Source organism: Falco punctatus (assembly GCF_963210335.1).
Source record: "Falco punctatus genome assembly, chromosome: 20".
In the NCBI taxonomy this organism is placed as follows: domain Eukaryota; kingdom Metazoa; phylum Chordata; class Aves; order Falconiformes; family Falconidae; genus Falco; species Falco punctatus.
This window is the reverse complement of record NC_137600.1, coordinates 6,066,099-6,082,537: the sequence shown is the minus strand read 5'-3', so window position 1 is coordinate 6,082,537 and position 16,439 is coordinate 6,066,099. Positions and strand designations below refer to the sequence as shown.

General features: G+C 41.4%; 1 protein-coding gene across 1 annotated transcript; it reads left to right on the top strand.

Annotated features, from left to right (window-relative positions):
- The first annotated feature begins 870 nt into the window (after positions 1–870).
- Positions 871–15,935, top strand: PLAT (plasminogen activator, tissue type). The gene is made up of 14 exons (XM_080370547.1): positions 871–1,027; positions 6,516–6,617; positions 7,605–7,644; positions 8,058–8,189; positions 8,605–8,718; positions 9,060–9,234; positions 9,787–9,878; positions 10,140–10,314; positions 10,635–10,720; positions 11,121–11,316; positions 11,807–11,943; positions 12,036–12,176; positions 13,650–13,798; positions 14,661–15,935. The coding sequence occupies exons 2-14, from the start codon at positions 6,537–6,539 to the stop codon at positions 14,817–14,819; spliced, it is 1,677 nt and encodes a 558-aa protein (XP_080226673.1). The 5' UTR covers positions 871–1,027; positions 6,516–6,536; the 3' UTR covers positions 14,820–15,935.
- Positions 15,936–16,439: the final 504 nt, after the last annotated feature.

Below are 16,439 nucleotides of genomic sequence, written 5' to 3'. Positions count from 1 at the left end.
ACTCTCTGCAGCTACTTCTTGAAGATGGCTGCGCTTACATTAACTCTGTCAGGAACCCGACTTGTAGTGAATCAGTTTTTAAGTTAGGACACATCCAGTACTGTAACAATTGCGTCACTGACAGTTTTGCAGATTTTGAAGAAATCCTTCAGATTTGTCTGTCACACTTTGATAACCAGGTATTTTGTGACTACACCCTGGTGAGTAGGTCTTCATTTTCTATGACGGACAGTATCAGCAAGCATTTCACTCTTTGGTCCTCAACATGCTATTCCTGTCTAAGGATCCTTAGAAGTTTTGCTCCTGGTCCCCACTTAACGTGAGAGCTCTTTTGACCATTTCTTCTCCCAGCAACACTGTTCACTGCATGCTTTGCTCCACATACAGGTCAGGGTCTTTCTGTCAAAGATTCTCAATGGATGCCATTCAGAGCACAGTACACTGCACTACTGCTTGAAACAGGAGTTTCTCAGCACTGGGACTAAGTCCACAGATTGCAGACTTCTGGTCATGTAAGAAATAACACACCTGTGCATTCACTTAGGGCACTGCCTGGGCAAGTTACACTTGGGCGCCCCTCACACTCCTGATAGGACAGTTCATCCTAAGGGATGCATACTATTCTTACTGTCACTGAAACAAGGTGTTGATGGGGAACAACTGTTTTGAAGACTAAGAAGACTCTGACGGAAGAGAGAAAGAACAAAACAAACCGGCTGTAAAATCCAGCATGCCCCGCTCACTTCAGCAAGCAAACTTGCCTCCGGTCCCACACAGACTGGCTCCCTAATACTCCAGACACAAGCCACCCTGTCCTGGATCATCCCCAGATCCTCTGGTGGGGGTGGGGGTGGGGGTGGGGGAAAACACGCCCTTCGTCCGTCTAGAGTCTCCACCCCCTGGAGTGGAGTTTTTAAGTAGGACAGGAGCTGTTCAGAGAGATCAGAGCAGAGACGCAGAAAACACAAAAGCAGACTGGTCTGCAAAGGAAATAATCAGCAGAATACAGAAGAGAAAAAGCAAAAAGGTAGGTACTATTCACTTGTTTCAAAAGGTGCATTTCCCATTTTCAACACCAATGGCATTGTCATTAAGTACTATTAAATATTATTTAATAAATCCCACTGAAGCAGCATAGTAGTTAACTAACTTGAGCGATTGCCTTTCAGCTTTCGAAGAGTTTCATAATGCTGGGTAAAGCTGCCAGCTTTCAGTTGTTTCAAGAAAGCTTCAGCTGTTCCAGGGTAAAGACTGAGAGCCTCAGGCAGGGAGGAGTCTCCTGCACAAAGAACTTTAGCAAAAGAACTTAAAGCAGAGAGTTACGGGAAAATATCTTGATGATAAGAAGAGATCCAGAAAGCAAGCTGTGAAAGGATAATTTATAGTCTTTCCTGGGAGGAGATGACTATGCCTTTCACCCCAGGCTCCCAACCAGGATAATGGAAGGACAAAAGAGGAGGAGGGTGGGTTGTCTTTGGTTCTCCCTAAATGCTTCCTTTCAAATGTGGCCAAAACCACAGGAAATATTGAGAATTATTCCCAAAACGAAGCCAGAGTTTGAAATATCCACTTTCTCCAGTGCTTTTGAAGACTACCAAGTCTTAGGGTTTTGTTTTGTTGTTTTTTTTTTTTTTTAATTATTTCCCCAAAAGCGGAGGTATATTTTAAAGACCAATAGTACAAGTCTGATGTTCATCTGTTCACTTTAGAAAAGGGATACAGAAGCACTTTCTTCAGAAGGCAGGAAAAGGCAGCAAGGATCTGTAGTCTTTTGCTCAAGCTAGATCAAGATAGCTGTTCATCAGCAAGAAAGCTATTAATGCTACAGATTCAGAATCACAGTATTCTGGAATAGACATACTAGTTTATGGGGAGGCACACAGGGTTGAGGGGGGAGAGCTACTTTTAATTTCTTTCTATTAATGATTTTTTTTGACATTGATAAGATACATCCCTTTTCTAGGTCCTATTCCACATTGATAAGATAATATTCACACTCTTACTGCTTAGAAGAGCTGCTATTAATAATAAATTAATAAGTGGAATTTAAAGTATTCCTGCTGCTGCTTAAGCAAAGAGAGATCAATTTAGGGTGTCGTATATCTTTATGTCCTAATGTACCTGAAAGTGTAGAATCAAAATGTCAGAACACCACATCTATGCCTCTGGCTTATTGCTAGAGTATTTTTGATCAGAGAGGAAGCAAAGGGTGAGAGCAGAAGGCACAAACTGTTTAGGAGAGCCTTTCTAGAAAGCACATTGCTTGCAGGTTTCTGCTTGGAGTCTTGTAAACATGGTATTTTTCAAACAACTGCATGGTTTCAGTTTGATAGGTCTTATCATTTGGAACATTCCAATTGACTGGACTAAGCTGTACCTTTCCTGAACTGAAAACAAACATCTGGCAACAGCTGCTACCAGTTTTCCGTGCATAGTGGGACAGCAGCCACCAAAAGATGGACAAGCGTCCCCACCATGGCAGGAGGGAGGGGAGGGGGGACATGCTACAGCATTACAAGATAAGCTAGCCTGAAGTGGAAGTGGAAGAAAGGATGTGGCATGCAATGCAAGACAGCTTTAGGGAGACTGTCTATCACATTCTACAGTGTAACTAGGTGCTGTGTAAGACCAGGATCATCTTGTATAGCAGCCTGTGTGGGGTAAGCTTGATTAATAACCATAAACTTGATTAAACCATGCAGATGCTTTCTAAATAGGGATGCCTCCTTTCATGTCAGTCTCAAAGACTGAAATTTTTGGTTGTTTTTTTTTTTAAAATTTAAAAGATGTTTCCCACACCCTCTTCAAACCTAGCTATAGGTCCCTGCTGGTTTCAGGCAGCTAGGACTTCCTCCAAGATATTAATTAGGCCAGATTTACCACTCTGTCCTCACACACACACACACGAGATCAGATTTCACTAGTGTTGCTTGTTTTTGGGGCATCTTAGCAGTTACCTCAGAAATGAGGTCTCAACAGTTCTTCACAGTGCTTCCCAGACAGAAATTCCAAAAAAGCAGCTAAACTCAGATAAGTAGCTTCGCTGAATGAACCTTTCCTTAACAAGGTCTTAGTTCACAGAATCTCATTTCTTAAAGCTGTCAGTAAGAACTTCAAGCCTTCTCCATAGACAGCAACAAAGATGACCAGTGGTACTAGCAATTAACAAGTTGAAACCCTGCCACAGTGGGACTGAGAACATAAGCCTGCATAGCTCCAGTAAGGGGCTCCAGCTGCAGGGAGTGAAGATAATGTAACGCAGGGTTACAGCAGCAACCAAGTGACTCCGGGTAGCAGTTTAGATCATCCGCTTCAGCTTTGGAAACGCTGCTGATTTAGCTCAGATTCAACTGAAGCCAATGCCTATTTGGAAATCACCCTTACAGCTTTTAAAAAGGCTTCCTATATATGCAAAATGCTTCCTAAGAGGTGAGAAGGGGCTTGAAAATATATAAAGTATACTACAAATTCTGCATACTAATACAAATCCCTGAAAGATTCTCTTAATTACATGGATCTCATCATCAAGACGTGACCTAAATAGAAGACTTGAAGTAACTAAGGCTCTTGGAAGCTGTTTCTGTGAATCCTTTTAGTCTGACTTGCAACTTAAGTCTCCTCTTTGTGCAGTCTGTGATTTTTCATCATTAGCCTAAACTATCGTGCTGTAGTTCTGCTTCGGAGACTGGAATATTTGTGCCTTTTGCTTTTTCTTTGAACAAATCTTAAAAAAAAAAAAACAAAACCAACAATCCAAACACCGAACAAACAAACAAACAAAACCCACAAACAAGCTCCCTTTTTATAGCCTTGAATCCTAATTTATGACTCCTTCGTCGGTCATATTCCAGTTTCACCAGCTATTACCCAGCTGCCTTCTCCAGCTTTATTATATAAACAGTGTTTGAGCTCCTAATTTCTGGTAGTAGTAGTTTTCCTAAATGATTATCTTTCTACTTGCTCAGGGATTGCATAATGTAGATAATAAAAAGCTGATCATGTGGGGGACAGTGCCTGATTTATTTCAAAGCACTGGAATTGCAGAGTAATCTTAGAGATTGGGAATGAAATTACATCTTCTTGTCTGCTACTCTACCTCACTCCCAGCTCATGGTTTATATAGGAGGTATAATATTTTTAAAGGAAGAGAAAAAAAGGACCTCTGGTGCTGGATTTGTTCAAAGCAGGAGGGTTCCCACCTACTTCATACTTTTGTGATTCATCATCTCGGACAACTAGAGTGACTGCTATAGCAGTCTTGGTTAGTACAGAGGATCAAGCTAAATCTGTTCACACTGGTGACTACTTAAGTCTTGTTCAATTGTAAAAAAGAGCTACTATTACTGCATGTAGGAGTAATTATTAATTTTAGGAAGAAAATCATGGGTTCAAGTCAGAAAACCTGTGATAAAGTTATTTGCCTTATTGTAAGAGTTCAGATTACATAATAATGACAACTCCAGTCCTTCAAAGCTATTACTCAACTGTGAAAATCAGCAATACCTTCCCAGTTTTTAATAGATGTATTGGACCTTGCTATTTAATGCCACATTTCCAAGAAGTCCCATAGGCACTAAAAGTTTCTAAACTTCTGATACCATATACTCATTTGATTCCATGTTACTGATTGAAGTTTTGTTATGAACAACAACCTCCTCCTTAGTGTAGCAGTAAATCCTCATTTAAAGTCCTCAACTTCAGCATTGTTTCTAAATATACAGCAGAACTTTGCTAACTACCAAACTCATGCAGGCTTTACTGGAGTTCTTTTACATACATAACACTTGCCTGATCTTTTATAGTTACTGCAAGGTCACCAAGATAAAGAAATGGGCAATATACATCATCTTGGGAATTTTTCCTACAGGGATTAACAGAGGAACCAGACATCCACAGCAAAGCACCTTGCCTTTATAGGCAACAGACCACCTCAGAAAGCCCTTCATTGCCTTTGCCCGTCACATCCAGCATATTTTTCTGGTACTAGGATGAGATTAGAAAATGGCATGTAGTGCAGCCCGTGAAAAAAAACATGTTGCTTAATTTCAGCGTTAAAGTTTTGTATGTCCTCGAGGCTGCACTGTGTTATGAGCACACCTGCTGCTGCTTAGAATTTTCTCTCTGCCCAGCAGCTGCCCTAAACCAGTCAGTGCCTATACATGGCACTCTGGTGGAAGAAATAATTTTCACTTCTTTGTCAGGAAGCAAACTGGGGGAGGGGAAACTAGGGCACAAGATGGTAGCACATCTTGCTGCACTCAATGGCTACAGAAATCTAAATTCACAGTTCTGTGAAGAAACTTGCCTGTTCAAGGCCAGACAGAAATAAATTTTGCTACAGTAGGAAGAAATACAGATGGGTCACAGTAACCAAATGTCCTTCCTATAGCTGTGGCCAGGTCTGAGCAGCAATTTCACCAGGTAGGAAATTAACCTCTCATGAGTGAAGAGATAAGTAGATTTTCAAAGTGAATTAGATAAATGGGGGCAGAAATCCAGATTCATCCTTAACCCAAACCACACCATACCAGCCAGCGATTTCCCACAGGAGATCATTGGAGGTTCTCTCCCAAGACTACTACTGTAGGAGACAGACTATGTAAATCAGTCTGGAGGAAGCAGAAACTCTTGCTGTGAGACGGAAGAGGGCTTTATCTGAAGTGTAAAGTTGCTGAAGGGATCAGTGGGAATAAGAAGTCATTGTGACTGCACAGAAGTGACACATGGGAAGATGCTGCAACGAATAAAATAGAACACCAGACCAAAAGCTAGCTTGCCAGCCAATTGCTGTGCTCTCCCTTTTTAGCAAAAGCTAAATGACAATAGTAGAAACTAAAAGCTTAGCTGGGGAGAAGCTGTAGAAATCCTGAAAATCAAAGACATAGTAGTGCTATGCCCTCCTGTCATAAACCAAAGTCTTCTTGCTGATGCATCCTCCACCTAAGGGAGAAGCCCTCACTGTCACCCAGAGAAGCAGCCTGTGCAGAAAGTGCAAATCCTCTTAAACCACCATTATCACAGACTGATCCTTCAGCAGATTTTTGAGCCCCTGCTAGAGATCTCTTAGGTAGGCCTCAATGACCTGACTCTCAATTAATATTTTCCAATCAGCATTACATTCCTTCATTAGACAAGTCAATCTCCCTGAATAACGCACATGATACTGTTGGCTTCCAGCAACCTTAGGAAAAAGGACTTAGAATTTACTTCTGCCAGTGTTATTCCCCAGGAAACAGTGTCTGAGTTTCTACCAGACCTAAAATGGTGTGCTTTAGCTTGTTGCATGGCTAAGTTTATCAAGTAAAAGAACATCTGGGTCCAGCCTGAAGTTTCCCCTGTCCAGGAACACCAGGACAGCTAGACCAGATGGCAGAGAACTGCGGAGTAGGAAGTGTGTTTTAATGTAAAAATAATTTTCATAATTTAAAACCTGTATTTAAACTTAAGACCTTGAACTCCACTCACACTTTAAAATGTCTTTGTTCAACATCTTATTTTTTCTTCTGTCTCTATAGATCACTTGAGGTTTGGAGGTGATGTGGAAAGCACTCAGAATGGAAGGCAAACTCCCATGTTTCCTCCTGTTGGTGGGAGCAATCGCGGCTGCTCAGTGCCAGGTAAGCAGGCTAATGCATCCAATAATGTCTTGCCATCCTCCTGAGTTTTCAGCAGCACTTCCTCACCATTGACTCCAGCTGTCTATGTCACAGGATAATCTGGTCATATTACTATAAATTAGGGGAAGGAAAAACTGTGATTTCCAGTAATGTGTTGTCCTGGCTGGTTTTCATTTCAGTAAGCAAGTCATCTCCAAATCTTCTTGGCACATCTGTTCACTGTCACCTTTCACTGTCAGTAAGAGTTCCCATTGTGATCACCCTTTAATTTTCTTTCTATTGTCATCACCTTCATCGTTACTCTCACAACTGTACATCAATGGTTCCCATGTCCCCGCACTTTACATCTCACACTGCACAGGTTTGAGGAAACCCTGCACAATTCTAAAATGTTTAGTCTCTCAAACAAATTCTATCCCAGCCTTCCTCTTGCTTTTTACATTATGCTTTCTTTTACGGCCTAATAAAAAAAGCTTTCTAAATTGGTTTCTTCCTTACAACCCTATCCAAAATATTTTACTTATTTGGCTGCAGGAGACATCTCTCTCAAAGGTAATCAAGCTACAAAGGCTTATGGGGAAACTGCATGTAAACAAGCAAAAATAACTGCTTGTTTGTATTTACTTATTCGGAAATTATTTGCTTGCATCTCCTTCAAATATCAGAAAGCTGATAAGCCTTAGTGAGCATGTGCGATGCCCCAAGAGCACATAATCACTTCACGCACCATGTGAGGACAGCACATCTCAAGTTCACGTCACTCAGATGACAAGCAATCACCTGGTAACCTGTGATGACTGGATTTACAATTCTCAGTACCCATGCTGAGGTACTAAAGGCACTTTTCACTGTACTGTCTGACAAGTTGCTTAGAGCTCCCCTGATTTACAAGACCTTAAGAAGAGGACTAGCTCTTTGGAAACACTTTTTCCTCTCAGTTTTCTTAAGAGAGCAGTTACTCACAGAATTAACCTTCTTTGCTTGCAGGGCTTACGCATGCGTTTCAAACGGGGAGCCAGATCTAGAGGTAAGCCAGGCAAACTACAACCGTGTTACCTGGAGCTTTATGAGTACAGGAGGGGAAAGCAGACGATGCTGAGGGAACAGAACCTAAAAGCTGTTTGTCATGGTTATCTGGATGAGATATTCAGAAGACAAAATACCAGACTGTTAATACCATCCACAGCTCAAAGACCAAAGTTTTCCTCTCCCCTCCCTCTGCTCTCCTTCAAAGAAAAAGAAGTCGGTCAATATTGCAACAGTACATCCAGCAACACAGCAGTGAGAGAGACGGGACGATTGCCTGAGAAGGAAAAAGGGCAGCCCGCTAGACAGATGCTCTTACGATCGATACTCTGCTGGAAAGAGAAGGGAGTTCTTTTGCCTAGCCAGGTCTCTTCCCTGAATCTCTAAAAGAGGATTTCTTTTCTCCAATTACAGACATTTGCACAGACAATTCATCTGGAGAGATTTACCACCACAGGGAGACCTGGCTGAGGCTTTCAGGCAGCAGAACAGAATACTGTAGGTGCAACAGTGGTCAGAGTCGCTGCCACACTGTGCCTGTTAGAGGTGAGTATGAAGAAGAAAAAGAGAAAGAAATCACTGGGGATGAGAAATCGCCCATCTAATCATCCTGAAGAAGTCCACCGACAGGGAAGGAGTTACCACACAGAAAATTTAGCTTGAAATAGAATAGATAGAAATGAAAATACTAACATATACCAACTTGGGCAGGACTAAGCAGGAGTGGGCAGCTGCTTAGGGAGCTGAGGAAGGCTCCTAACAGCGTATGTTGAGGGAAAGCAGCAAAGGAAGAGTGTAAACACTGCAGGAAAAGACTGTAAGCACATGACATTAACAGGTAGGCAGGGAAAAATATAACGGGTCAAAGGAGATTGACAGGAGAGGAAAGATGGGTATACATTACCACCTTCTTACTTCCGTGAAATCTAACAGTATTTCCTGGCTTTCGCTTATTCCACAGCCTGCACTAGAAATAACTGCTACAATGGAGGCCAGTGTTCACAGGCATATTATTCCCCACAGCTCTTCATCTGCCAGTGCCTCCACGGTTTCTCTGGGAAGCAGTGTGAAATAGGCAAGTATACTGTGTCAGTTATTGTGAACAATGCTACCAGTTTTAGCTATGCAGTGCAGAAGGATGAAGAAGCTGCTGCTGTATACTAGGCTCTTTGTTAAGTTACCTCTTTTTATTCTAAAGCTAATACTACAAAGAGCTTTTAAGGACATCTGGGCTGTTCTCAGTGTCTCTTAATGAAACTGAATTTTGGAGCTGAAGACCTTCGTATGTACTTTCAGTCTGCCTGGCAAGGCATTTTCTAGACAAGACACACGGGAGTCAAGTTTAAGCAGAACCAACTGGGGAAGCTGAGCTTGGGATACTGTCCTTATAGTAACATTTTGTTCCCTTTTGTTCAGATACTGAAGTTAAGTGCTACAAAGATGCTGGAGTAACATACAGGGGTACATGGAGCATGACAGAGAGCAGAACTAAATGTTTAAATTGGAATAGCAATGGCTTGATGGACCGGGTGTACAGCGGTCAAAGACAGGATGCTGTTGAGCTGGGATTGGGCAACCACAACTATTGCAGGTGAGGGGCTGATGGCACGCCGAGCCACAGGAATCAGCCCATTCTAAGAGCTCAGAGCAAAAGAACAGCTGTTTTCAACAGTCTAATACCAAGCAGAGACGACTCTGCACAGGCGCAAATACAGCATAGCCCATGAGTAGCAATTGCGACTTCCGTAGACATATCTGAACTTCAGATCTATCTAGACTGGATGCTCATGACAGATCGAAAAATACGTACATCTCTCATGCCATAGTCTTTCCCTTGTCCCTTCTCAGTGCCTAAAAGTCTCTTTGTAAGCCAGTTTCCTGCAGCTCCAGATCCTGCTCAAAACTCTAGAAATACAGGAATGTAGATGAACTAAACTGCACAAAGAAGCTGTCCACTCCCGCTAGCTACATCCTCACCTCCATTTACTCCGCAATTTTAAAATTAAATTAAGAATCCAGACACCTTGTGGTAGTTCAGTCCATGTCTTCACTGCAGAGCACGATTAAGTTACCAGACTAAATGGCAGACATGGGACTAATAACAATAGCTTTATAATGATGCATAATGTCATAACTCTTTCAGAAACCCAGATGAGGATTCCAGACCTTGGTGCTATATCTATAAAGGGGGAAAGTACACCTGGGAACACTGCGGTGTGCCCTCCTGTTCAAAAGGTACATGCAGGGGGATAGGGAATGGACTTCAGAGCTTCCATGATTCACTGCATATATAAAGGTTCTCTGTGGAATTGTGCTATTTCTGTAGCCTGAAAAGTTGAGACTCACATTAAATCATGCTTAAACTTTTAATATTTATGACACCAAGAAACTGAGATAAGTATAGCTAATATATAGATGACCTGACAGAAATCACAGTGGTTAGGAAGAACTGACAGGTTCACACCTGTCGGTTAATGTGCAGCTTTCTTATTGCAGTTGGGAACATCAACTGCAAATCTGGAAGAGGCACAGATTACCGAGGCAGCCACAGTGTTACCAGTTCTGGAGCTACCTGTTTGAGGTGGAATTCTCGAATCCTTATCAACAAGTTATATACTGCTTGGAGAAGAGATGCTTACCAGCTGGGCCTTGGAAGTCACAATTTCTGCCGGTATGTAGCCAGTTATAAAGTTAAAAAAATCCCACAAAACTTCCTTGTGATACCCTTGAGGTAGGGCTCTAGTCTTTTACATGGGTTATTAAAGCTCAGGAAATATATTACTGCTGGGAATGAAGCTCACTAACAATAGTAATTTTATTCCACTCGACCTATCTATGCTTCTCTGACAGGAGACTACGTGCCCCAAGGGCCCTCTGTATCTCTAGAAATATCTAAGAGTACACTCAGGTCACAGTCTGCCACCTTCAGGTCTCTCCAAACTCCCTGCAGATCTGATAATACAAATGGCTCTTCTCTTTCCTGTGCTGCAGGAATCCTGACAATGACAGCAAGCCCTGGTGCCACGTACTGAAAGGAAATCAGCTCACATGGGAGTACTGCGATGTGCCTACTTGCTGTAAGGATCCTAGCACTCCTAATTCTTCTCCTTCTTTGAGGTGTTAGTGTTCTGTATGTCATTTGCATTAAAGTCAAGCCTCTTATAGTAAAGTAAGAGCTGGGGGGGCGGGGGGGGAGGAAGCTTTTTGGAGTAGAAACAGATTCTGTGGCTCCACTCTCACAGAAGTGCCCTTTTCTCTGCCAGAAGGGAAGACTGCAGAAATGGAGAACAGAAAAGGCAGGGTTTCCTTACTGTATTTTTCAAATCAGAGTACAAGTTTCCTAGGAAACAGGAATGAGTCAGATACTAAGCAGTTTGAGCCAGGCTGCCTCAACACGCACAGACAACAGGCTCTTAACCCAAACTCAAAGCAAGAGTGCCTGAACAAGAAGCCTGTTTCTGGGTTTGTCATCCACAGCTGCCTGTGGCTTACGGCAGCGCAGAGTCCACCAGTACAGGATTAAAGGTGGCTCCTACGCAGACATTGCAGCTCACCCATGGCAAGCTGCCATCTTTGTGAAGTATCGCCGAGCACCTGGAGAGCACTTCCTCTGTGGAGGAATTCTGATCAGCTCCTGCTGGGTTTTGTCAGCTGCTCACTGTTTTGAGGAAGGGTAAGTTGAGAATTCAGCACTGTCTAGGGGAAAAAAATCTGGAAAATTAAAGCATCCAGTATAGCCAGTTTACTGAAAGGGTAAAAGACTTGGGGAAGAAAAAGCTTTTTATCCCAGTAAGTCGTTCTGCACTGAAGATTATGGAGTTAATTGTGCTGAGAATTACAGACAGGCATTTATTGGACAAACTAGCAGCAGGGCTTTAAGGTACCACAGCAGAATATCAAATAGCTGAAGAACAAAGTTGTCAATAGAGATGCAGAGCCGTGTGAAACCTGGGAACAGCTAGGGGCTGGCAGAGGATCTTTGCCATTGGTGGTTGTAAGCAGTTAGTGCAAAACCGAAGGCAAACAGGACACTTTAAGTTAAACTGCCTGGGTAATGCACTAAATAGTGCTAAAATAAGAAAAGAGAAGCTCCAACAGTACATCTTCAAGGGAGCAGTCCACTCCAGTTAACAGGGGAAGAAAGCAAGACTCTTGTTCTTCAGCTTTAGTGCAAACCAGCTGAAGATTGTGCTGGGTAGGACTTCCCGAGCAACTCCCGAGGAAAATGAACAAAAGTTTCAAGTGAAGAACTACACTGTGCATCAGAGATTTGACTCAGAAAATTTCAACAATGATATTGGTAAGAACTTTTCTGACTTCAAGACTGGAAAGGTCACGGTTGGCTCAGATTTGCAGTTAATGAAGTGGAGATTATTTTTTCCCCATCTTCAGCTCTGTTGCAGTTGAACTCAGATACAGAAGACTGTGCTATTGAAACAGACACTGTCCGTGCTGCCTGCCTCCCAGCACCAGAACTGCAGTTGCCTGACTGGACTGAATGTGAGATCTCTGGCTATGGCAGAAATGAAGAATGTAAGTAGAAGATACTATGTTCAAAGTTTGGGTCCCCTACCCTCAAAGAATTTAAGATTTTAGCATTGCTTAATGTGTGACTCCCTAAATTATTATACAGGCTTATATCAGCACTATAAAACATATGTGTAAGTGGGAGATAGACAAAACTAAGTTTTTCTGTAAATTATTTAATTCGTCTGGTTTCTGTCAGCTGCATGCGCTAATAAAGCCTGTCTTGATACTCTCCAACAGTAGAAACACAAAAAATGGCACAATGGATGAGGTAGGAAAGACAGAAAATGTACAATCAGGTTTGCCACATTTCTGCTGTACTGAGTATATTTAGACATTGTCACTGACAGAAACACATTTCTGTCAAGATTTGATATACTACACAGTTGCAGGTAGTTGCATTATTCTAAAAGATACACTGGCTGTGCAGTGATTAGCAAAAAAAAAAAAAAAGCTAAAGCAATAGCAATCTAATAAAAGGCTGGCCAAACAGTTTTTAAAGTGAGCTACAACAAACAGGAATAAAACTTGCCTGGAAGTATACACAGGCTGACCTGTATTTAAAGCAAACAAAAAAACCCAGCTCTTATTTTACTGGCACGTTCTACTAATTTCTTTTTATTCTCTAACTTGTAAACTTTGAGACAGAGACTGTGAAGCACCCATCATAACAAGACCTAATCATGACTGGAACCCATAGGGACTTTGGAGCAGACTTGGAAGATGTAAAATATAAGCATGTCATGAACTGTTTTTACAGTGATTTTAAAGCTAGTTCTCAGCACTGCTTACAGTGAGTACAGGATAAATTCTTTGAGAGGGAAAGGATGCTGCAACTATAATTCAGAACTAGACTGAAAAACAAATGTCAGAAAAACAAACAAAAAAAGAACAAAACCTGCCTACTTTCAGCTTTGTGCAATTGCAGCTATGCAGAAGAATAAAACCAACACTGCCCACCCACCCCATCTCCCCCCCAAAAAAAAATCCCTCCCATTCCAACATAACATGAGTATACATTCCTATCCAGTTAGTCAGTATTGTGTACGAAGAATCTGATTTTTGTTGGCACAAGTCTAATAATAAAATGTCAGGCTCCTGTTTCATGCAGTGAGTGATTCTCATAGGCACTTCCTGTGACTTCATCTTGATTGATTTAACTGTGCAAAGACTACTTACCCAATCAAGAAACCCAGCAGTCTTTAATTTGGAGCCTACAAAAACCTCTTTAGCATTTCAGCATGCTAAAGCAGCAATAGTCTCTCAAGTAGACTTAAGGTGTTCTCACTAGCAAAGCAGAACCCCCCGAGAATTAAAAAAGACCCTTTGGCAAGGAAATATTTGTTCAGCCACCCCCACCTCCACCCAGCTATTCAGTGTAACTAAACTAGAGAAACTGAACTGCAATAAAATAAAAAAAAAATCTGTATACACATACACAGACATATATATGTATTTATATTGCTGGTTTTCTTCCAGTCTCTCCATTCTATTCAGAGCACCTGAAGGAAGGCCATGTCAGACTTTTTCCAGCCAGTCGGTGCACAACACAGCATCTAGACAACCGAACAGTTACAGACAACATGTTATGTGCAGGAGACACCAGACACCTTGATGATGCCTGCAAGGTAAACCCAATTCCCTTCCTCTCTTCTTTTTAGGTCTATCCTTGACAGTCTGGACTAATCAAAAAGCTTCAGAAAATACTTTAAAGTAGTTCTGCATTTGACTACATAGAAGTTTTAGTAGACTTTATTTGAACAGAACAAAACCACTGGCTCCTCTTCCTTTTTTCTCCCCCTGTCCCTCATAGCTGAGAAAGTAGGCCACATTTAATCAAGCAAACCAGAACAACACAGACTGAAAATCCTAAATACAGGAAGTAGCACAAAAGTAAGCAGGAAATTCCACCTCAGCAGCATTTCCTAGTATTTTTCTTTTATGTAAGCTTGCAAAATACTCAGCAGGAGGTTCTGTAAAAGGAAGGGGGTGCCACTTAACTGGGAAGTGGAGAAAAGAATAAAGGCCAAAAGAGGGTATGGAATGAGCAGCTCTAATGTGAAAAAAAAGAAGGAGGGTACACATTCAATTCACATCCTTTCCATTAAAACAGCTCTTTTAATAATTGTGCTTTACTATCACACATAGCAGTTTAGAACACCCTGGATCTTTATAGCTTGAATAACAGCATCCCCCTTTTTGTTCTTACCAACTTTTCACCTACGTTTCGTAAATGAGTGCCATACAAAGGTAGATGCTTCAGTGTCAAGAATATTTAGGGTCTCCTCATGAGAGAAGTGTTGAGGGAGTCTGGAACACAAAAAGTAGCTTATATGGAAGCGCTGTTACTAAGAGCTCTTGATTTGTAAGCATACTACACAGGGCATTTCCATAGATACTAGTGCACCGCTAAAGCCAGTGGGGGTAAAAACAAAACAAAACCAAACAAACAAAAAAGGAGATTTTTACTAACCTGTTACTTCTCTGTAGGGTGACTCTGGAGGGCCTCTGGTCTGTATGAAGGATGAACGCATGTATCTAATTGGAATCATCAGCTGGGGAATAGGCTGTGGCCGCAAAGACATACCTGGCGTTTATACAAATGTGAATCGTTATCTTGACTGGATTCAGGACAACATGAAACGCTGAGAAAGAACAGCGAATGATCCACAGTCTTGTGTCCATGCCCTTGCAGCTTCCTTCTGGGTGCTTTAAGGATGCCAACAGGGCTTTCTGTTTGTCCAGATGCTTATGACTTTCAGTACAAGAGGAAGACCAACTGCAGTGTGTGGGAAGGGAACATTCTCAAACTACTATCCTTATTATAGGTTATCAGAAGCTAACACACCTTTCCCCTCACATCCCCAAGCTTTCTTCTTGCATTAAATTATAGCAGTACAATTAGAAATAAATTTTTGCCCGAGGGAATAAACCAGGAGAGAACATCATGCATGCCATGAACAGCTATGTTGTTTTGGGAATGAGTGTGAACTGAAGGCAAAGGGAACATTTAATCTCCTGAAAACTTCACCTCCCTCCTTCTTATTTGGCTGTAAATTTGGAATACATTCCAGTCAGGCTTGAGCTCTGTCTTTTTATTTTGATTATTCAAGCTGATTTCAGCTTGACTCCAATAGAAACAGCAAAGTTGTAGGCATGGGATGCTTATTTCCATATTAACATACTACTTCTTCAGTTTGGAACCAATTAACTGAGTCTGAACTTAAACTCTGAGCAAATCCAGGATGGTGTGCTTGTTAGGACTATCTGTCCTCCACTTGCTTCTCCTCCTGGTAGGAACTAAATATTTAAACAAATGTGGAATAGGTAAAAATCTTAACAGCTTTCTCTGCCACAGAATCAACACGTTACGTTTTTGACTAGTAGATTTCAATGCATTATCATCTCATATGAAAGCTAGAGCTCTCTCTTCAGCACAGCAGGGCAGAACAACAGATAAGTGTAATGACAGCAGGTTTTGGTGCCTGATAGATTTAAATCCATAGGTAAAGATCAAGTCAAATGTCATAAGGCTGCATTTGTCCTTTAACAGACGACAGGACAGGTATAATCAAGCCACCGTGATCTAGAATCTTAATAATCAAGCATTACTTAGAGTCACATAGAAACAACACTCTAAGTGGCACTTATGCACATCCTAAGAGTTAAGCCGCTTTGACAGACTCTTTCTTGTCCAATTGTTTTATAAAGAGAAAGCACACACAACTACAAAAGGAAAAAAATAACACTAAGGCTACAAAAGGAGTTTAGCTTTAGTATCAGTCAGACACTGTAGCTAGAAAACTAGTCTATTGTATTTGGGAAATTTCAAATCATTGTAACTGAAAATGTTTACTCTAGTTTTAAGGAGCTCTCCCATGATCTAGTAGCACAGCCTCTAGTCAAATAGAGTAGCTTATATATAGTAAGTACAGAAGAGAGATTTGGTAAGGATGTCCATTATTTTATCAAATGGGTTTTGTAAATGGTAACTTTACAAACGGTCTGTGTCTTTCTAGCTACCAGCTTAGAAACTGACCTCCAAGAGACCTTTTCTAATGTCCTCAGAGAAAGGGTGGTGTAAGTCCAGTTAGCTTCAGCAATGAGTCCCGTATTTCAGCCAGTGGAAGGGGAAAAAAAAAACAAACATGATGTTTATTAAAAGAGTCACAGCTCAGGTTTTTTGGTGTGATTTTTTGTTGATGTTAGTTGTATTTTATTAGGTATTAACCCTGAGAAAAAGACAAATTTCCATTCCCCTCCCCTAAA